General features: G+C 43.3%; 1 protein-coding gene across 4 annotated transcripts in view; it reads left to right on the top strand.

The window, feature by feature from the left end:
• AFF2 (ALF transcription elongation factor 2) overlaps positions 1 to 12,903 on the top strand; it is a 332,807-nt gene extending 319,904 nt beyond the window's left edge. For all 4 annotated transcript variants that reach the window (XM_059859354.1, XM_059859352.1, XM_059859355.1 and 1 more), the window contains one exon: positions 3,641 to 12,903. In XM_059859354.1, the coding sequence (XP_059715337.1) occupies positions 3,641 to 3,762 (122 nt within the window). In that variant the 3' untranslated portion in view covers positions 3,763 to 12,903. The remainder of the gene's footprint in view (positions 1 to 3,640) is intronic.
• The last annotated feature ends 9,766 nt before the right edge of the window (positions 12,904 to 22,669 follow it).

A 22,669-nucleotide genomic window follows, 5' to 3' on the forward strand; every position in this document is an offset into this window, starting at 1 on the left:
TTGCTGTACGCAGTTTGATCTTACTCCCATTAATGTCAGTGGCAAATTTCCACTGATTTAGAGAAACTGAGCTTGAGATTTATAGAGTTTTATGTCTGAATGGTGGGTCATAATGATCCATCCCTGGATGAGGAACAATAATAGAAGTTCTGTCCAGTCCTCCCCACTGCTTCTTGTCTTTGTTCACATTGATTAATTTAGTAGCAGTGCAGTCACTTTGGATTTTTTCCATAGCTGCATCCATTTTCACAAAATGTGAAAGCGATTCCCTGTCAAATGTAATGCAGAATGTTACAGTGGGAATGCAGAAGGATGCCCTGATAGGAGGAAGAGATGGTGATAATCTTGTAATTAGCCCTGTGTGTTGTGGAGTTGTTAAATGTTCTACTTGGTATTAAATCAAAATAGCTCAGGCATTCAGCCAGCAGACAGAAAATGTACCCAGCCACTGCTGTTATCAGTCCTAGAGCTGGATGAGGAAAAACCTGCTGATTCTCTTTCTGCATTTTCCTCCCTGCTCTCTTCTTTGTTCTCATTTTGATTTATGATCAAATAAACCCAATTCTGCAAAGCCATATAGGAATACTCTTTATTCAGATGAGCAGTCCCTTTGACTTTACTGGGACTGGATGCATGAATAAGGGTTTCTCACATGAGCAAGACATTTAAGGTTGTGACCTGTTCTTTCATATCTTGTTTCACAACCTGCAGACACGTTAAAGGGAATGCAAAGTTCATGTTACTTCAAATTTCATTTAAGTATTGTAAACCATTGGAGAGAGATCAGAGTTTCCTACATGCTATAGCATGTCTGCCTTTATATATTTTCTGGAAAGATACCTCATTTCTAATTAAGTACTTGATTTAAGTTGCATGCTTAAACACAAATTGCAATTTGAAAAATTCATGGTGTAGCAAAAAGTATATGAGAACTGCTGTGGTACTCTGCAGGTCTTCATCATACCACATGAGGGATTCTCTTTAACAAAGGATGTATTCAGGACACTTTGACATGAGAAATGGTGCAGTGTTTCATGAAACCTGGCTGTAATTGTTTCACTAGATGTCATCTGCACCTCTCAAATAACTCAAAGCACCTTTATCTGGTTGGCTGGAACAGGACTCACACTTTCTCTGTAGTGCTCTCCAGTCCACCTTGCCAGCTGTCTCAGCTCTGCTGCACTGGCCTGTGGACTGAGGGTTCAAAACTCCCCCGTGATAGCAATCAGGACAGTGCAAACCCATCTCTGCTGTGGGTCCCAGGTCATCATTTGGCCTGTCCCTCAGGAGCTTGGGCAGTCAGTTCTTTATAAAAAATGAGATTCCCCCCCCTTCTGTTGAAATAAGAATGATGTCAAAACCAAAAAAACCCACAAACCTGCAAAGAAACCACAATAAGATAAAAATTTAGTTCCTTAAAAAAAAAAACAGAACAAAACAAAACCAACCAGATTCAGTCACTTTTGTGAATTTTTGTGGTCAGCTCTAATTGTTTCTGTTGTCTTCTGAATCACAGGGTGTGTCTTGCATAAGAATATGTCCTTGGTGATCTGTCCTGAGATGGGTATAAAACTGTGGTCCAATAGCAATTACCTCTGGGTCTTGCTGCTGACATGAACGTTTCTCAGGTCATGCCCACGCAGTCCCAAGGAATTTCCTCCACACTGTAGGAGCTGTGCAGCCGCCCCTTGTCCACGGCTGTCAGCTTAGGTTTTGTGCTCCTCTGAGTCTGCCTGCACGCTCCCAGTCTGAACTTGACTCATGTTCAGCTGGCTCAGAGCAGCAGACAGAAGCCTCTCTTTGTCAGCCTGACAAAAGATGTGCCATTAAAATAAAAATGCATAGCAAGAGGGAGAGCAGCAGAGCTGTGACCTGCCAAGCTGATCTGGGTTGAAGAGGAAAGCAGGAGCATACTGCCATGTACCTCTGGTGGAATCCCCTGGTCCACAGAGTTGAGAGTGTGGGGAGAATAGATGGAGTTTGGCATAAACCTGTGTCTGTAACAGGCCAAATTAATCTGCAGATTTCCCAAAGCCCAAGGGATGGTTTGTCTTGGATCACCTAAAGTGGTGTTTTTCACCATCTATAACATCAAACTCTCAGCTGACTTTACAAGATTGGATCATTTTTTTAATGCTTCTGAAGAAAGCAGGACTTCTTCTCTGCAGTAGAAAACTACCAGCTCTGTAGGGAGCAAGACCTGTTCTCTCACGCATAAATTTATTAAGTGGCTTCAATGCTTGTAGCTTTTTCCAGAAATGTTAACCTGAAATTAGGCTTTGAGGTGAATTCTCAGTGTTTAAAGCAATTATTGTTTATTTGAGCCTAGAATGAGATCTCTAGAATTCAAGCAAGATAGTGCACTATTTCATTTCAAAATGTATTGATTTTACACTGGAGGAGATGAATGAAAGACAGAGAAAGGAAGATTAAAAGTAGCTGCTGGCTGCAGCATCTGAGCAGCACTGGTGCTAGCCCTGAGCTCTCATTATGCTTGCCTCCAGCCAAATCACTTTGTGCTCTGATACTGCTGTAGCTCCCAAGCTGACCAGGGTCAGGCTGTCAATACTTGGATAGAAGACCTCAAAGCAGCACTTACTCGCTGAAGAAAGTACTGATAATGATTTTGTACCCAGCATCTGCTTTCTTGAAGTGCAGCCAATGCAGTGCTGGCTGGCTCAGTGCACTGGATTGCAGACAGGGTGAGAATGTGAGGGCTCAGCCATTCCTGACTGTGATTGTTGGTTGTTATCTGAGCTCTGAGGGGCTTTAACTGAGAGCGGGTTCCCACTTGCCTAAATATAGTGTAAGTGTTGGATATGTGGGAATGCCTGTGCCCCAGCGAGCATAAAGAACTGTGGGAGAATGCAGGACACAATTCAGTTCTCCATTGACAGCAATTAGGAAAGGTCTGTTGGCCCTAACAGGATTAGTCTTTCACCCAGAGAGCATCTAACACATGACATAAAGTAAACTGGTGTGTCGCTTCCTGACTGGGGCTCTCTGTTTAGTGACCTCCTGTTAACCCTTCCTGACCAGGAATCCCAGGGTTGGGATTCTTCCCCCCTGGAGGTTCCCATCTCCAAGGAGTTATTTTGCTGCTGTGTTGTCTCTCTCCTCTTCCTCCCCAGCTCCCATCCCACACTCATCCTCTGGGGCCTGCAGCTGCAGCAGGATGAGCAGAGGGATGAAAGTGCTGCAGTGTCAGTAACAGAAATTAGAGGGTGGGGAAAGGAGCAAGAAAGGTCCTCTAGTCTGGAAAGATCCAGTCTAGCCTTTCATGTCTGGGAAAGAGTACAGCATGGAAAAGTAATGCAAAATTTCATTGCCAGCTATTTAAATCATACAGTCAGCAAAACTAATCTTGAAAAACTGACAGTGCAGATGATCAGTTAAAGGAAGACTACTGGCAACCACTCCTACCATCCTGTGGTAGACTTCCAGCATGGATAATCTAATTTGGTTTGTTTCAATATATTGTTGTCGTTTAAATTCTTTCTTACGCCCCATGTGCTCATGTGCACCACTGTCCTTAGAACTCACTAATTACACTGTGCTTCCTCTGAGAGGGAAATCATGGTAACACCTCTATTTCTGTACCATGGCCTGAAAAATTGCTTCTGTTTCTTGTGTATTGCAGAGTTCTTTGTAGAGCTGGACTCAGTGATGGGACCCTTAACACAACACAGCAGTATGACCAATCTGGTTCGTTACGTTCGCCAGGGACTCCACTGGCTCCGCATCGAGGCTCATTTGTTGTAGTGACTGCTGCCCTGCTCATGACATCCCCATTCTTCTACCTCTACCAGCGCAGAGACGATCACTGGTGGAACTCCACTCATTTTTGGAAGTTTATTCATGTAACTTCATTTTTATTGCCTTTTTTAATATCCTATCTATTGGAAGTAGAAGTTACCATAAATGAAACTTATGACTCAAGAGCAGTATGTGTTGTACCATCTAATCATCTTTGACAATTTTCTATGCCTTGTGTCTCCTGGATCCTGCCATCCTTATGTGCTTTATGGAACGGTACATTCCCTGCAGTGTTGTTTTAAGTCCATGCTGCCTTCAAGTGAAAACAAAAAAAAGCACTTTGAGAAGATATGGATTCCTGAGAAATAGTACAAAGCGTCTTAAATATTTGAGGGTATATATGAGAAGTCCCTTCTGAAATAAATTAGTAGAAGTTATAGCTATTCATTCAAAATCATCTTCTGAACCTGAACCAAGCTTTTCGACGCTTAATTCTGGCATCATTACCTGACTCAGTACATTCCTAAGATTTCATACTCCCTATGGGTTTAATCTCTAAAAGAGAATGTTGAATATCTTACAGGTACATAATGTAAGATCACCAAAGGTGTTAAGAGGTAAAAGGTTGAAGGAATGCCTCATTAAAGAATGATGACACACTATGCAATGAGGTTTTGATATTCCATTCTTCCTGTTTATTGTTGGCTTAATAATTTCAGTAGGCAGCAGAATTTATTGCAATTTTTAGGCAGTTTCAAAATATTAGCTTTCTTAGTCTTATCTACCATTCCTGTACTAAATCTGTGAATTTTCTTTCTGTTTTACTGTTTAGTCTCAAACAAATACTTATCAAAGATTTTTCTTCATAGAACAATCTCTCCTTGCATAGTGACTCACTGAAAGCAGATTTTAACAGGACTGCTGCACTCTAAGCATTGATATTGTATGTAGAAGTCCATTAATAAGTGTATGCAGATTCTTCATGAACTATCTAGAAGTTTAACTAACCAGCTACTGTTGAAACATTATAATTCCATGTGGCATCAATTTTCACCTGTTTTGTTCATTTCAGAGCATTAGAAACGAACAGTATTATCTTGATATCTTGAAAACATTGTCAAATTAAATAAAATCACCAGATTTACCCAAAAGCAATATAACATTTGTTTAATAATGGCCATGAATACTTCAGTCAGATTACCTTTTTTCCAAGCTCTGCATCTGTTTACCCGTGCTGTCATGCTTTGGACCATTCCTCTAATGCGTGAATAATAATGAGACAATTCAGATAGAATTTCAAAGCAATTGTGAATAAATTGCACCAGTTCACATTTGCTCTTTCCTCTTATTTTTTTCCCTGTTATAAACTGCACTGCTCTTCTGGTGCCACTGAAAGAAGCGCTGGTGCATGAAACAAAACAAAATGAATTTATATCAATAATTCACAAGACTTTAAATGGTCTCATCTCATTCTTGATATAATGCCTGCATACCTTACTGAACTGTAAATTCCATTTCTATAAACAGAAAATGCTCATAGCAATGTAAATATTATTCTGTCTCATCTCATTGAAATAATACAATATGTGTATTAAATGCCATCCAGATATTAGTTAATTGCAATTACCTTCTGCTATATAAATCTGTATATTCTTTAATCTGGTGAGTTATTGGATTCTACTCACTGGGTTGTGACCAGATAAATAGGACAAATTTGCATTTAAAAGGTTCAGACTGTTAGGATTTTTAGAGCAGGCCTTGGATATTTGCAATAAGAGCAGTTTAAGGACTCTGCCCAGTGCACATGTAAGACAAACATTTCAGTAGCTGTTGCATATTAGCTCCCTGTAGTACTACCTTTTCTTAAAAATCAATAATTCCTAACATTTTGTTCCACAAGACTGTATTGTAAACATAGCCAACGTGCATCATTAGAGAAATCACCCCGTGTAGGGTTTCTGCAAAGGACGTTTGCAGAACATGCCCATCCTGTATTATCTGCACATTCCTGTTCCTGAAGTGGTTGATTCACCCTTATCTGTTCTCTGAGGGTTTCAGTAACACGGCTGAAACCTGAATCTGACACGTTGGTCACGCCAACTCTGGCCCCAGGAGCTAATGAATAAAACCACAGCAGTGAGAATGTTCAGAAATGTAGATGAACGGTGGTGGTCGGGGTTTTTTTAAAGGAAAAGAAAATGAAGCATTTTAAATAATTTTTTTAACAGGTTGGGTACTTGAGATGAGCTAAGGTTGGGCTGATTTTGTCATAAGCCAGAGTTTTCCATTCTTTTTGCAAAGAACTATTCAGTCTAATTAAGTGCATTGTCATCACTTGCTCCTTTAATGTAGATTGAAATCCAAGACTTCCATGTATTTCTAAGGGATAGCAATGTCTTGAAAGCCAGTCTTCAGACACAGGACTCTTCAGAGTTTGCTGCAGTCACTCAGTGATCACCATAGATTATCTTTTCCCTGTTGCTTGTGATAAACAGGCTCCTATCTTTAAATTTACCCCATGTTCACAATCTTTTGCTTAAACAGCTTAAGGAATTAGCCCTCCTGGTTTTGTATCCTGTGACTTAGGTTGAAATATATGCTGAATCAATGGCTTGATGATAATAAGTCCAGCAGTCAAGTCTAGGATCACAAGCCAACTTACTATTTAGCAGTCTTGTTTCAAAAGCGGCTTAGAAACAAATTAAATATGGAGAGTAAATTACTGTCTTATCCCTGGGGATGATGCTTCTTTTGGGTTAGTTATTAAGGATTATTGCACTTTTACAGGCACTATATTCATCTCATTTCAATTGCCAACATGTCGTCTTCATGGAATCATTTTACCCCTAAAAATATTTCTTCCAGCAGAGCTAATCAAATAAGATTGTTTGTTTGTTTCAATCCATGGGGAAGCAGCATGTCTGTGCTTGGGCATTTGCAATGTCTGCACTTAAAACTGCCCAAATTAAACTTTCAGACTCATGAACCAAGCACCAAAAATTACAAGATTGGCTTAAAATTGTGGTTTGGTTTTGTTGGTTTTTTTAAATAAACTCTTTGGTTCCTGTATTGCCTTCTGGATTATGAGCTTTGGGACTGGTGTCATGACACATTTTCAGGCATTTTACAAGCATGCCAAGGGCTGGAACTGACACATTTCTTTTTAATAGTGATAAACTGGAACAGTGATGTAATCTCTTGACTTCTGTAGCTGGATTTAAGAAGGACACCAAGCTTTGTAGAACACTGCCAGAACTGACAAGACTGTCATTTGTGACCCATGCCTGAGAAGGTTTGGAGCAATATCAAGAGCTCAGCAAGAAGGGAGCAGGCCTGTAAAGGGCTAAACTCAGGCATTTGGGGTGCAAGACCCAAGGGCAGCAAAGTCCCAAATGCTCGAGAGAGGCATTTACATAGCACTTAACCTCCACTTCAAGGGCTGCAGCAGGTCTTAAGTATTTGACAACGTGCAGGAGCAATATCCAGCTCCAAGTGCAGTGAACATCTCCAGCCATGTGATGTGTGTTGGGTGCTCTAGAGCAGGGAGCTGAGGAAGAGCCTTTTTGTGATCGTGTTGGTGGCAACTTTCACAGCTTGCATCTTAATTTCGCTTTTTCTTACATGCTCTTTGGACTTTCAGTTATTTAAACAGTCTCTCTGTGAATGGATTGCCTCATTTATAAATTATCTTCTTTGAAAAGTAGAGACAGATCTGTTGATAGTTATGTGGGGGATTTTAAAAAGTAGGATTGGAGATCTTCACTCCTCCTAAAGAAACAAAATAAGCCAATTGAATCTGGAATTTCATTTCCGTGCTTTTTTAAATTTCACAGCTTTTACTGTGTTCTTCTGTTATGACAGTTTAAATTCACTGATGTTTTTAGATACTTTGGAAAAAACTGTTTTTATCGGCATTTAATGCTGTCTAAATCCAATTTTTCATTTTGTGAGTGTAAATTAATAGATAACAAAAATGGGGCTGGTAGGGATTCTGACTTAAGTATTAACAGTACTTGGAGTTCAGGAGAAACTCCATGCAGCTTTGAAGCAAGCCCACGAGTGTGAGCGTGTGTGCACATCTGTGTGGATTTATGTGTGGATTTGCAGCAGAAAGTTCCTGCTCATTACTTTCTAGCACAGAAGAAAAGACATGGTAGCTGTAAACAGGAAACACTCCTACCACTGCCAGTGGTAGTGGCATTATTCAAGTGTCCTCTAGTTTGTGCATAGTCCTGTTTGCATCTACTGCCTCTTGCAGACGATGAAGGTGTGGCAGAAAGTAGCAACAACTCTGCCATTTTAGTCCTGTGGTCCCTAAAGTCAGTGTAAGGGTGAATGTGCTGTGTCAATGTGCTGTTTTTCAGGTTAACTCATTTGCCATAGACCAGTGTCTTGAAGTTTTAAGAAAGACAAAATATTTAACGAGTCACCAAAGATAATAAAGTTGCCATTCTGGAGCAAGTGTAGCAGTGTCCCAACTGTAGGCAGGCTGCAGACCAAGGGCTCTTTGCAAAGGGCCTTTGCCTCTCAGCATCTCCCTCACCTCACCTGAATACACTGCGAGTGAGGCAAAAGGGATGAAGATGGAAAACTAGTGTACCTGTCCTTATGACATCTCCCAGCTTTACTTTACATGCTACTTTTTAAATACAAATAAAACAAGTCTTAATCTTGGGAGAGCTCAATTCCTCAGTTTCCAACAATCCTCCTGAACTTCCATGATATAACCAGGGCACACCAATGCATATAGGCATTCTCTGTTGTCTAATGAGATATGTCTGTGTGGGGACATATTTTGGTTATGTCACTTGATATTTAGCCTAAATGTATAGGCTAAAAGCTATTAGGGTCTCCTTCATGACTGAAACCTCTCTGCCACTGAATGGAAAATATTCCTGCCTGACTCAGAGAGTAGTCATCTTCTCCCCAGTACCCTTGTCAGACCTGCCTTTCTGATGGACTTCATAGCTTTCCTTAAGCCATTTTGTTTCAGAGATGTTTTGTCTTCCAAGATCAGTTACTCTGATCATCTCACACCACTTTAAAGCTCTTGTGGTGGCTGCTGAAGTCAGGATTGTGTTCAGATCATGTGTTCAGTTCAGGGAGGCCTGTGGCTCTGTAGAGAGATGAGAGCAAATTCAGGTGCAGATGAGTTACTGCATAAAACTGGTGTCACATGAGAATCAAACCTGGCCTCATCAGGAGGCCCAGCAGCAGAAACACTGTGATGAAAAGCTGTTCCCAGAATCACAGGCTGTGTAGTGACATGTCAGGCAGCTCACTGGCACTGTAATGATATTAGGCAATGGTAAAGATGTCAAGAGTGGTTTAAAGAAAGTGGGGCAAGCTGCTGTGCTCTGGCATTGTGAATTTAAGCTGAGTGTGCTTCTTGGGAAAGAGGACATTATTGTTGGTGTGTCCTGCAAAATAATACCTATACCATGGCATCCTGTGAAATCAGAATACAGCACCACCGCTTCCAATTCTTCAGTGCACCTCAGAGTGCCACCTCATGTCACAGAGGGGTCATTCTGGTCACTACACTGAAGTCACCATCCAGTTAAACCATTCTTTTTACTTTGTTTTTACAACAGAAGCAAGGACCAAGCCCAAAGGCCCAGCAGCCACCTTAGGCAGCACTGTGTGACCTGATGTGTCCTCCCACAGGCTGAGGAGCCACACAGAGCTCCTGAGCCCAGCCTGCTCTGGGTGTTGGACTGCTGCAGGTGTGTGTGGTGGGGATCCCCACACAGCCCTGTCTGCTGCACTGGGGGAGCAGTGCTGTGCCCAGGAGGACTGAGGGACCCCAGCCCCACCACCTGGGTCAGCAGAGCTGGGGCTCTGCATTGGTTCTTGGTCCTGTGCAGCTGCAGCTGGACTGGGGTTTGAGCACTCCCTGGTACTTGCAGTGTGTCTGGAAATGCCAATCAAGCTGACAGAAGTGAGCTCACAGTGACAGCAGAGAGCTCAGTCCGTGCCCCCTGCACACAGAATTGGAATTTAAACCATGCTGTCCACAGGGCCCCTCATGTTTACAGGACTCCAACTGAGTCCCACTGATGCCAGTCTGAAAAGGCAAATGAGTGGACAGTGCAGCTGTTTGAGGCTTGTTTTCTTCCTGGTTTTAACTGAGTTCCTCTATCTGCAAGTGCTGTAAGTCCTCTGTGCTAGATACAAGTTAACTCACAGCTGTGTGAGTGTCACCCTTTTGCAGTACCATTGAAAGACCCTTCAAGTATAGACAGCCCTAATTTCAATTCAGTTACTTTCTTCTCAGAATTCAAAGGAAGGTCAGATTCTGAGGTTAATTTAATTGTTTTATTGAACGGCAGTAAATACAGTGGACCAAAATTTGAGCTAAGCAAATATAAAATAACTTGGCTCAACTGGTGGAATTCATGGGACCAAATTCTGCTGTCATGTGGCATTAGTGCAAGTCCTACAGAGCTTGCTGAATACTGTTTATCAGAGGAGGAGCAGGATAACAAAAATGGCACAGCCTCCCTGGAGTTGTGTGTGTTAGGCCAGAACTTGAGTTGCATTAACCCCATTAATTAATGGAATTCCATCCATTTTTTTTCTGGCTGGGCACTCATCTCAGTGAAAGTAGTTCAGGGTCTGTGCACTAGAGCTGGAATAACTGCAAGCAGATTTGCTCTTCAACCAGACCATGTGTTGGCTCCGCCCTGGCTCAGGGAAACCACCACTGACTTCATGACAGGTAACAACTTTGAGGACTCAGAGAAGCTTTGACCCTCTGGCAGGAGACATTTACCCTTGAATTTATGAAATAACTGAGTAGTGCATAGCAACAAAAATGTTTTATCTATAACAGAGGTAGAGTACAAGTTCTTCAGCTGCTGTAAACTGGTGAAGGACTACTGATTTCAGTGGAGTTAATCCAATATGCACACACCAAGGAGCAAACCCTTTAATCCCAGACTAATTTTTGCCAGTATATCTCTATGCAGGTGAACTCCCAAAGCTTTTATCATCATGCCTTTTTACTGATCATGCCATTGGAATGGTTAACATACCATAATCCTTGCCTGTGAGGGAAGATTGTACATTGCAAAGCTATGCAGTGTACAGCACATCATAAAACTCTTTAGACCACACAGTCTGGAGATGCATTTTCAGAAACAAGATGAGCAGAGCATCTTTTGATCTGATGTCAATTACACTTCACTCTGCACTTCCACAGCTGAGTTTTTCACACAGACTGAGTGATGGCTGCATGCCTCTGATGACTGTGGGCCAAAGCTTCAGCTGATGTGCCTCCAAGTAGCTCTGTGGATGTCAGTGCTGATTTACACCAGCTGAAAAACCAGTCCTCTCCCTTTTCATACTGTGCTGCGTGCCCTAATGCAGCACACTGAAGCTGAGCCTATAGTGAGCTATTCTGATTCAGCACCAGATAATCCCTGCTAAAAAAAATTGGAGGATAATTTCTGCTTGCCATCTAGGCTTGCATATGTTTTGGTTTTAACTAAAGGCATGTTGCAATTTCATTACCTCCCAGCTTAAATATTTACTGGCTTCAGCATTAGCTTGCATAGAAAAATGGCAAATAAATTCAAACATGTCATAAATGCTCTCAGTCTAGAGATGGAATCTGTTACTTTAGTTCAAAGAGATTGCAGCAGGCTAAAGTGGTTTTTCTAAGCCAATTGGGTTCTGTACATTTAGAAGTCATGGCAAATATTTATCTAGGCCCAATTATGCTGTTCTTCCCCTGAGCATCCTGGTGAGCAGGTTGCTCCACTGAAGTCCACAGAAGTAACTGTGTCAATTGGTGCTCAGCACACAGATTGCAGAAGCAGGCCCTGAATATGTTAGGTCGCTGCAATCAGGGGTTTAATTTTAGCCATATGTATCATTTGAGGACACTTAAAATTATGTACATTTTATCCAAGCTGACAGTCATTGTATTTCCATAAAATATTGTATAACTTATTCCTGTCTGTATTTTTGACATCTCTGGATTGCATATCTTCTCCTGAATCTTAAATGTGGGGTTTTTTTAAACCCACATTCAAAAGGTCTAGGACATACCATCACAGAATATAAAAACAAGTCAAAGATCTGGTGATACTTTGTTTGGTTTTGAGCTTTCCTTCAGTTTGTGTTTTGGCTTGGCTGTGGTACTCCCAGAATTTCTGGAATGGCTCAACTCAATTCAAGTTTCTTCCTGTCTTTAAAAAAAAAAAAAAAAAAAAAAAAAAAAAAAAGAGCAAAATACAACTAAGGTTCAGGAAAAGCAATCCCAGCAAACTTGGTGGCTGTTTGCTCTTTCTAGCTGTCCTGATTTTTTAACCCTGCCATGTTGGGAGTAGTCTAGTCTGTGGGTTCTCTCACCCACCATTTCTGGCTGTTATGGCAAATACTATTTTTTTGCTTTTTTTTTTTCTTTTGTGTGTGTGTGCGTGCGCATGTATAATTAACCAAAATATCAGGAAAATTTATATATGCTTTCTTCTGGTTCCTGGAAATAGAGCAACATTATGACCTTATGGTCTTCCAGCAAAAGTCAGATTTAATTTCTGCATTGCAGTGCAACTTAATTAGCTATTGGAATTAGATTATGGTTTACTAAATGGCCTTTTACCTTAACGTTCTTATGTTCTTACTTTTTATTTACTCTTGAAGTAGCCTCTTCTTTTTCTCATGTGTGCAAGTATCATATCAATAATCATTGCAATTCCACAAGGTGTCTTTGTTCTGAACAAGCATGTTATTCTTGTAAAGTTTTAAGTATAAGTTAAGATGTTTTGTACAGACCAAGGTAACTGTTAAACTGTCAAGCAATTACTGAAATGTTGTATAGTTATAAAAGTTTGATTTCTTTTGCTTTATATGTATAAAATTGTATCTTGCCTGTTTTGCTTTGTATTTCCAACGTGTTGCACAATTATGCATTTTGTTTACATTTGTTCCTTCTTCAGAAAAAAAAAAAAGAAATAACAGTAATACTTTATGTACAAACATTTTAAATGTACTTTTGTTGTTTTTAAACACAATGTCTCTGTATAAATAATATTGGTTGAACTGGTACATTCGTGTCTCTCATAGAGGGATTAATTATACTGCCAGTGCATTGAATTATTTAAAAAAAAAAAGTAAAATAAAATTTTTATGAAAATGTAAGCCATTTTATCACTATAAATTATTCTGTCTTCTGCTATTTTCTCATTCTCCTCCCAGGACAGAATAAGTATGGTACAGTAAGTACTGTTTGTGGGAGAGCCCTCATTGGTTTTAATTTTTAATCAATGTGTTTGTGTCATTGTGGCAACTTAAAATGACTTGGTGTTAGAAAACAATGTAGTGCTGATACCAGTGTGAGGTAACAGGATCAATAATGTGCTTTCCCCACCCCTGAGGGGCCTCAGCTGCAAGGCAGCAGCCAAAATCCTGTCTGTCCCAAAGGCAGCCAGAGAGCAGAGGGGCCAGGCTTCCAGGGAGGGGTTTTGGACAAGCCCAGGGCTCCAGCGTGCCCAGAGCTGTGCCACTGAGTGTCACTGGCCCTCTGCTGCCACTCAGTGTCACTGACCCTCTGCTGGGGTGCCCAGAGCTGTGCCACTCGGTGTCACTGACCCTCTGCTGGGGTGCCCAGAGCTGTGCCACTCGGTGTCACTGACCCTCTGCTGCCACTCAGTGTCACTGACCCTCTGCTGGAGTGCCCAGAGCTGTGCCACTCGGTGTCACTGACCCTCTGCTGCCACTCAGTGTCACTGACCCTCTGCTGGAGTGCCCAGAGCTGTGCCACTCAGTGTCACTGACCCTCTGCTGGGGTGACTGAAGCTGTGCCACTCGGTGTCACTGACCCTCTGCTGGGGTGCCCAGAGCTGTGCCACTCGGTGTCACTGACCCTCTGCTGGGGTGCCCAGAGCTGTGCCACCCGGTGTCACTGACCCTCTGCTGGGGTGCCTTTTTCCTGGGGGCTTCCTGGCATGACAGACCTGGGAACAAACTGTCAGGTTTTGTATCATAACAGCAGAATTAGCTCTGAGAGGCAGAGCCACGAGTACCAGCTGAGAGGAGATGGGAAGGGCTCCCTGGAGATCCTGGCAGAGTGTGATGGGGCTGCCCAGCGCCAGGCTGAGCGCTCGGTGCTGCTGCTGCTCTCGGGGCAGCTGAGGTCACTGTGCCCGCAGGGAGAGAGGAACTGCAGCTCTCCCCATGCAGAGTCCATCTCAGGCTGCTGTCCCCAAGTAAAGAAGCCATTGCTGTGGTTTGCTCTGTGGCCCCTCACGCTCACAGTGCTGCTGAAAACATTTCCATCTCAGCCTGGAGAGCTGTGTGCTCTGGGGGTGCTGCAGGAAGGCACGGCTGGGAGGCAGCTGGTGGGGACATCCCAGCCCAGGCAGTGCTGCAGGAGGGGGTGGTGAGCCCAGGGTATAGATGCTGTCACAGAACAATTCCTGGAGAGCCCCACCAGTAGGTGCTAGTCTGGATTTGAGGCTGAGCATCTGTTGTAGTGTCCCCCCTAAAACAAAGGGCCAGTAGCTGGTTTGGTGTCTTCCAACCCCTCTGACCTCATGAAGCAGCTGAGAGCTCTCTGGTCTGAGCAGACTAAGGCTTTTGCTGTTCATCATCCCACTTGTGGGAATAGTCACCTGTAAAATGGGTGCTGGAGCCCCAGTCCTTCTTGGGCATAAATCACTTCTGAGGGAAATCTGGAATGGGGCGTTTGTTTGGAGCACACTGTGTGTCACAGGTGCCCATTTTGTGTCCAAGGAGACAGAAAACATCCTCTGTGGATATCTCAGGGAGACTCTTGAGGGTCAGCAGGAGGGAGGGCCGGTCTGATGCTTCGTGTGCCATTTACTCCTCCCTGAATTCTTTTCATCTTCTGGGTGTGCCCAGAAAGCTGCTTGAAGCTTGACTTCAGACTGGCAGTTCATGTCATTCCCTGCATGTGTAACCTTGTAATCAGCTGTGAAGTGTTCTGTGATCCCAGCTATGAATGATGAATGGCTCCACATAAACCTGTGCTATACAGCACTCTTAGCATGACTGCTCAATTCAGAAAAAGAAACAAAACCTCTGGAAATTAAAAAAAAGGGATAATTTTTCATACAGCCAGTACGTGGGATTCCCACAGGAGCAAAAGATGCCACCCTGCTGAGTAGGGGGAGAAGTGTCTCCTCCAAGTATGGCAATGTCAGGGATAATGGAAGATGGGCATTTGGATGCTCATTTTCATACACAATTTCACAACAACCTGGGGCAAGGTACTGTGTGCTCTGTTCCACAGCCAAGGAGACACCCTCCCTCCCTCCCTCCCTCCCTCCCTCCCTGGCTGGGGCTGAGGCAATGGGGCAGGATGTTCCTAAGAGCTAAGAAAGGCTGGAGTGACAGAAGGAAGCACTACAGCTTGGCAGCCAGATAAGATTATTTAACTCCAGAACACCCTCAGGAATGAGTCTGGTTCATGACAAGCTGCTCTAGACCACAGGATGTTTCAGTGCCAGAACAAAACATGAAGTGCTTTTGAAGCCTTACTTATATCTAAGAAGTCAGGCTGAGCTTCCTGTGGTCTGTAGAGCTAAGGAGCAGAAAGCACAGCCCAAATACTGGCACTCCTCAGCCCCTCCCACACACATGGTCCAGGAGGAATGCAATGCAGCATCAACTCTACATTTCACTTACCAGCTGCATTTCAAAGTGATTTTAGGTAACTTTTTATTGAAAAAAGCACATGTGCATGGAGGGATTTTTCCCTCCATACTGTGTCCATACATTTAGAAGGACTTTATTATTGCAAATGTAAACATGTTCAGCAAACAAACCACACATCAAGTTAATGTTAAGCAAAATTTTCTGGTCATATGAGCTACAGAAGAACCCCTCTTGACATTTTTTTAGGCATGATGTTGAGAAAGAAATGTGTTCTCTCTTTTAGGGACCTCTATGGACACATGAGACCAGCCAAACACAAGACATGGTTAGTACACCAGACCTCAGGAACTGCCCTGCCGAAGAAAAGATACTGTCACAGAACTATAGAATCATAGAATCAGCTGAGTAAGAAGGGACCCATCAGGTTCATCAAATTCCAGCTCTACTTATTTGTAGGATTATTTGCTCAATGCTTGCATTTTTGAAAGGCAAATCTGAGTGAAAAAGTAAATACCCCACAGCCACCACTACCACCACCACCATTTACTCCCCATTTCTCAGCCAGCTCCAAGCACACAGGGTTCACCCTTTTGGCAGGGGGTGCTGTGAGAAATGTCTGTGGCTGAATGTGACGAAGCCACACGAAAAATGCTCCATTTTCTGCTAAGAGAGCTAAGCCATGCAGCCAGAGTACCAGGGTGCCAGCCTCCCTCTCACATTCAGCATGCCAGCTCTAATCTGTGGGGAGAGTGAAGCCCTCAAATGACTGCTGAATTTGACCCAATTCCCAACTGTGGCAGGGGCTGCTGCAAAATTCAGCACACCCTGAATACCCCTCAGTGTTGACCCTAGGCTTTGAGGAGCATCAGAAGCTTTACCTCTACATTCCAAATAATTTCATCCTTAGAGAGGTGTAAAAGGGAGCAAATTCTGCAGCACATTTTTCTTTTTAGAATTTTAGGGATTTTTAGGGGTATTTGTTTTACTTTTTCACTCAGATTTGCCTTTCAAAAATGCAAGCATTGAGCAAATAATCCTACAAATAAGTAGAGCTGGAATTTGATGAACCTGATGGGTCCCTTCTTACTCAGGGTTTTGATTTTTTGGGGGAGTTGTGTGTTTGTGTGTGGTTTGAGGTTTTTTTTTTTTTCTTGCAACTCTACATTCACTGACTATCAAGCAGGAGCTAAATAAAAAGGCTTCATGCCATCAATTTAAGAGCAATCACCTGTGTGTTCAGGATATGCTGGCAGGGAGTTATCTGCAATGAGAAGCTGCTTGCCAATCAGCCTTGTGAAACTCCATTGGCTTTATCTGTACCTGGAAATGGGCACGGCTCACTCAGCTCAGCACAGCACTCAGATCTCTAATGCTCTCAGTGGTCTGGGAGCTGATTAGCCAGGAGAAGCCTCCTCCAGATGGGTGTCCAGGGCATTCCCAGCCCCCACCCAGCACTGCCAGAGCAGAGCTGCTGTTCCCAAGTGTCCTGCCTGGTTCCACACACCCATGGTCAGAGGCTGAAATTGTGCCACAGGGGAGCACAAAGGCTGCAAAATCTTGACTGGGACTGGGCATGTCAGAGGAGCAGTATGGCTAGGAAACTCTGATGTTGGCATTGAGAAACCATAGAGGACCTTGAAGGAAATACTTTCAAATGGAATATTCCCCAGCCAAGATGACATTATGTCTCTGGCTTGGACCAGGCTTCAGTGAGCCTCTGCCAGCTTCAGGCAGAGAGATGAGCTTCTCCCCAAGGGCTCCTATGGCTGAAGGTCACTTGGGTGTCCAGAGACTGGATACAGACATTTTCACAGCAGGCTCTTTCCCACACTATGCAGATAAATCCCTTCTTGGCTCCATGGAGCTGGTGCTGTCTCGAGGACAGACCCATTTGCTCCAGACTGTCCCAATGTGATGGTGGTGAGGGACTGGCCCTGCAAACAGTCTAATTAGCTCTATTCTAGGCAGACAAGGCCTCCTTCAGTGCTCAGCATAGCAGATTGCTGTGCCATTGGTGTCCTTGTCACCAGTGGCACTGGGAATGTGCAGATCCCCATGGCCAGGGCTGCCCCCATCGTTATCCCAGCAGCTGCTGCCTTGCTGGGGGAATGGGCTTGTTCAGCCAGTGAAGGAAGCTTTGAACCAGAATTTACCAGGTGAACTTGGTGGCCTGTTGGTTCTCAAAGTAGATGACCACAATGACTAAAAATCTATCTGTTTAATAATCAGGTCACCTGATCTCACCACAGTGAGGGAGACAGAGGCTAAGCCTAAATACAGGTTATTCCACACTAACTTCAAATGTCAAATCCCAGGGTAAGGGAAAACAGACTTGGGCCTTCAGTTTTGTAACACCAGCATGAAAAACAATGCAGCTGCATTGACCACTCAGGGTTTACACAGGCATAACTATGATTTCACTGTCAGAACTGGCATCTCCTGTGGTGAACGCTGGACTCAGCATCAACAAAAACGTCACCTCTGTGTCTCAGGGAGGCATTTCAATCTCAATCATCTCTGAACCAATCAATGAAAAAAGCACATCTATGTTAATAATGAGGCACCATGGGCCAGCACAAAAAGCTCCTGGTGCCTGGCACTGGGGCTGCCCATGTGCTGCCAGCCCATGGCTCAGGCCCCAGCTCTCTAATTGCCTCTGCCAGTGCTATCAGCCCCCCAAAGTTGCTGTTTGTCTGTGATTTCAGGAGGGTAATTTATTACCCTGAAGAGCCTGACTCTTCTCCCCCATCCATCTACATCCCTGGGTTAGATTGTTTATGTTAGCATAATCATTTCTCATGGAGAATGTCAATAAATGCTGGAGACAAAAGGAACACCAACACCACCACCAACAAAAAGCCCAACTGCTAAATAATTCCTAGAATGAGTTGTCAGAAACCTTTTATTTACTGATTCCGTGCATTTCATTTATTCCTGGCAGTAGGCCAACCTCTCTGACAGTTAAGATTTATTGATTTAATTGCCTAGGGTAACCATGCAATAAAATCATCTCAAAGATAAATTTTCATGGCACTGTGCAGCATTGAAGTAATTTTTCAAGTGCTATGGCTATATTTCTGCAGGTTACAGGTGCAAAATTTGCTTAAAGCAGAAATGTCTCATTATTGTAACCCCAGTACATCAGTGTGGTCCTTCCTGTGAAACTCTTTTCTTCATTTCTTTCCCCTCTCTCTTTTCCCTCTCTGTCACTGTGTCTTCCTGTATCTCTCCCCTTCCTCTTTTTTTAAAAGGTACAGCACAGGTCTCTCAGAAAACAAATTATATTTTCTTAATTGGTTCATACATTCAATGCCCAGGAGAAGAGAGGCTTCAGTTTAATTAGTAGTGGGCTTAGAGGTTATTTACAATGTTATATAGAAGCATTTGTTTCCAGCTGTGAGGTGCTTTTTAACACTGAGGCCTCACAATGTAGCTGATTGCCATTTGTGACATTATAGTTTATTGAATCTTTAGATCTTTTTATTTAGACTGTTAAAGGGCTCATTATAGTTCAGAACAAGGAGCAAATGAAAATCCCTGATTAAATCCCAGGTTAATGACAACACATCTGAAGTCAGAGATAGTCTAAACTTCTAAAAATGTGAAACATTTTCTTCTTTCTTATGATTTATTTGGGGAGGGAGAAGCTGTTTGGTTTCAGGGTGGGATGACATATTGTTCTGGCAGCCTTGGCAGTTTCCCTTGCCAGGCTGGAGTGTTTAACTCACTGTCCTGCCTTGCTGAGGACATTTGGCTGAAGGGAGCTCCGAGGTGGCACCAGGAGAACGAGGGCTTCCAGCCTGGCAGAGCAAAGTGTGGCTGCCAGTGGCCACCACGGCCAGGGTGAGCCGTGCCAGAGCTGGGGCCAGCAGCCCAAACCTCCTAAGAGAAAGCAAGGAGAGCTTTTGCTCTGCCAGGCTGGCACAGGTGCACAGCGAGGGCAGGAGGGAGCAGTGCTGTGAAGGTGCTGAGCTGCCAGCTCCCAGCCACATCCTCAGGGATGTCCCTGGAGATCTGTCAGACTGCTGTGGGTCACTGCAGATTCCCCAGCAGCTCTGGAGGTTTCTGGAGCCTTTAGCAGGGCTTCCACCAGGTTTGCTCATCTTGAATGGCTCCTGGTCCTGTGTGCCAGTGGACTTTCCCCCGCACCAATCTCATTTCTCTTCCCTGCACAGCCCCAGTTCCAGACCTTGACACTCAGCACTGCTCCACTGGGCTTCTCCAGCTCTCAGCTGCTCTGTCCACAGACCTGCCTGTGGAGAACTTGTTTCCTGCAAGGCTGCAATGAATTTCCAGCTTTGCAGGTGTCTGTTGACCCAGTGGCTGTCACACTGCCTGAGGGGGCCCCTGGCCCTTCCCTGTGCTGAGGGTGCAGAGCTGTCCCTCCACCCTGCAGGACAGTGCTGCTGCCTGCATCAATGATCTCTGCTGAGCACTCCTGCTGCCACTGCGCTGGAGGGCTGGGCTGTGTGCAGAAACTGCCACAACTGTCACAAAAAAACCCAGCCCTATATATAGGAAATGCACAAACGATCTATTAAAGCTGAATTTAATTTACAAGCAAGACAACTACATCTTTGATCTGCTCATTTGGAGCAACTCCAAGACAAACAGCAAGTATTCCTATCTCTGAGGGATAATTTGCTCCTTCTTACCAAAGATGGGCAGATTAGGGTCTTTGTTATCATTGTTAATCCATAAATGTATCAGATGAAGCAGTTCGCAAAATAATCTCCTCTTATTTCAAATTATTAGTTATAAAATGTGAAATTGACTTGATGGCTTATATTTTCTGGTGGAAAAGAGAGCTTGGATTTGCAGATTTGCTCCACTGACAAGCTTGTGGGTCTCCCATAGCAAACTCTGACTTTAAAGCCCAGGACCTTTAAGCTCACAGTTTAACCTCTTCAACCTCTACCCCTCTGGCTTCAGCCTTTCATTAGGTGAAATACAAAGGCAGGTTGGATACATTAAAAAGAGAATTAGTGAGAAGAGAGGCAGTCGAATCAATAAAGTCAGTAAAGGTAGACCTATTTATAGAGAAACAATGTCAGCATATGATAAACCTGTAAGTAAATTGGCTGAAAGCCCAGAGCTTTGTACTGGTTTGGAGAGCTTGAAAGGAACTGAGCAGCAACAAGCACAATCAGTGATCCCAGGGCTCAGATGTCAGCCATGCCAAACGGGAATCAGAAAACCCATAAAAACTGTTCTGAGATGGGAAAGGGGAGATGGAAAGGCGAGGGAATATTGGCACAGTTCCAGGTGTTGCCAAAGGAAAATGCCAAGTTCTTAAAGTGGGCAGTGATGGGCAGAGCTGAGGTCTGTGTTTTCTCTCTTTAGAACAGGGAGCTGATCAGGCTGTGAGCTGAGCAGACCTCACACCTTGCAAACACACAGAAACCTCCAGGCACCAACATCAAGAGGCACCTCCAAATTCAAGACAAAACCTGTCCAGGTATTCAGAAAAAACGTCCCACATTTATCGACTGGAAACACAAGTCCTTCCACTGATCACCAAGAGAAGAAATTTGGCAACTTTGGAGAACCTGGCTCACTCTAACCAGTCTGGTTTTGCTGCAGTAGCCTCAGTGTTCAGTCTGGAGCCACGTTAGCCCAGTCCTGGTCACACAGTGAGTGTGCTAGAGGTCCCAAATAGAATGTAAATAAAAATGGAAAGGACTATCAATCATGTTAAGACCCCTACTGGCACACACTGTGCTCACACACATAGTATAAACATCTCTAAAAAGCACATTTTTAAAGAACCAGAATTACAAGCTGTTTCAAAACTGCTGCACTTTTATTAACATTGAGAATGTGTCCTTTGATATAAACTTCTCTAGAAATGATTCAGATGAATTAGCACAGGAAAATCTTTCTGAGTTGGAAAGCGTTGAATCGGAAGCAGTGCAGTCAGTGACTAATGAAAGTAAACCATCACTCTGAAGTATGACTAATGGTGACATGGCCTGTCTAGAAGAACAAATAGCCAAGACGTACTACTTGGCCCCAAAACTGGGCTGAACATCTTTTGAAATGACTTCATTGCTATATGAAGACTATTAACAAAACAGGAAACCCTGCCAACTTGTGGACTACGACTCCAATGAGAGAGAATTTCACTTGTCCACAGGAGAGACAGATGATTCACTCTGTAAAGGAGTGGGACTTATTACTCTTAGAGGCAAAATTAATAGATCCATCCAAAATCACCCATGGAACATCTATTGACGTTGCCAAGATCTTCAGCTGAAAAATGTGCAGAGAAACTTGAATCTGCAATGTAGAATGCTGCAGTGAAGTGATTACATTTCATGGCACCTAAAATGCTTTTATCAAAGGATGACTTGACAAGACATCAAGATAGCTAAATGCTTAGAACTGCATGTCAATCAAAAACTTACATGTATTATTCAAGGTGCAGACTGAGCTTCAGGGAGGCAAAGGGAAAATTCTAAACTAAGGCTTATGGAGAGTGTGTTTGTGTAAAGATAGGAGATATCTCTTGCAATCTAAGTACATTCATTCTGCTTCTGGGGCTGGATGCATCAGTGTGACTTTACCAACTGCATGGAGAATTAATTTGATCCATAGTGTCTCATGGAGCAGGTGGGGTAAATGCATTGTCTCAGCCCAGTGCAGTGGCAGGTCCAGAACTGGCTTGTATAAAATTCCCAGTCATTCCATTGGCATTGTTTCCTGCAGACCACTCCGAGCATCTAAAATTAAATTATTTTTTACTATGGAAATGATCAAAATACTGGCAAAAGGATGTGAAGAAGAATCAATGCTAGCAGAGTCCAAGCTTGGGAATAATCCCCCACAGAAAGGAGGAACACGTACTTATACTCCTGCCCTCTGTGTGGCACAGCTGAAATATGGGGCATCACCTGAGAAGAGGACAGGGCTGAATTATTGCACTGTTAAAACCAGGAGTGAAACAAAGGCAAACACAGCTCATGTTTGATTTGACATCTCCTTGCAACTGTCTAATTACCTTCTATACTCAAATGGTTTGCAAGGCAAGAGTGGGAGCAGACTGAAAGAGAACTGCCTTAAAGATGTTAAATATACCCATTATGGGGGCAAGAAGCAAAATTTTCTATAGGACACATGGATCAATTAAACCTTTCAATGGGGACACCTCCCTTGTGCTCCCAACATCAGCACTGGCTATGTTACACAACTTTATTTACGCCCTTAGTTAATATGAACGAGCAGTTACCACAACAATTATTACTTTTTACGGTGTACATAAAGTTCTTTTTACAGTTAAGAGATAGGG

Source organism: Haemorhous mexicanus, chromosome 14, assembly GCF_027477595.1.
Source record: "Haemorhous mexicanus isolate bHaeMex1 chromosome 14, bHaeMex1.pri, whole genome shotgun sequence".
NCBI lineage: Eukaryota > Metazoa > Chordata > Aves > Passeriformes > Fringillidae > Haemorhous > Haemorhous mexicanus.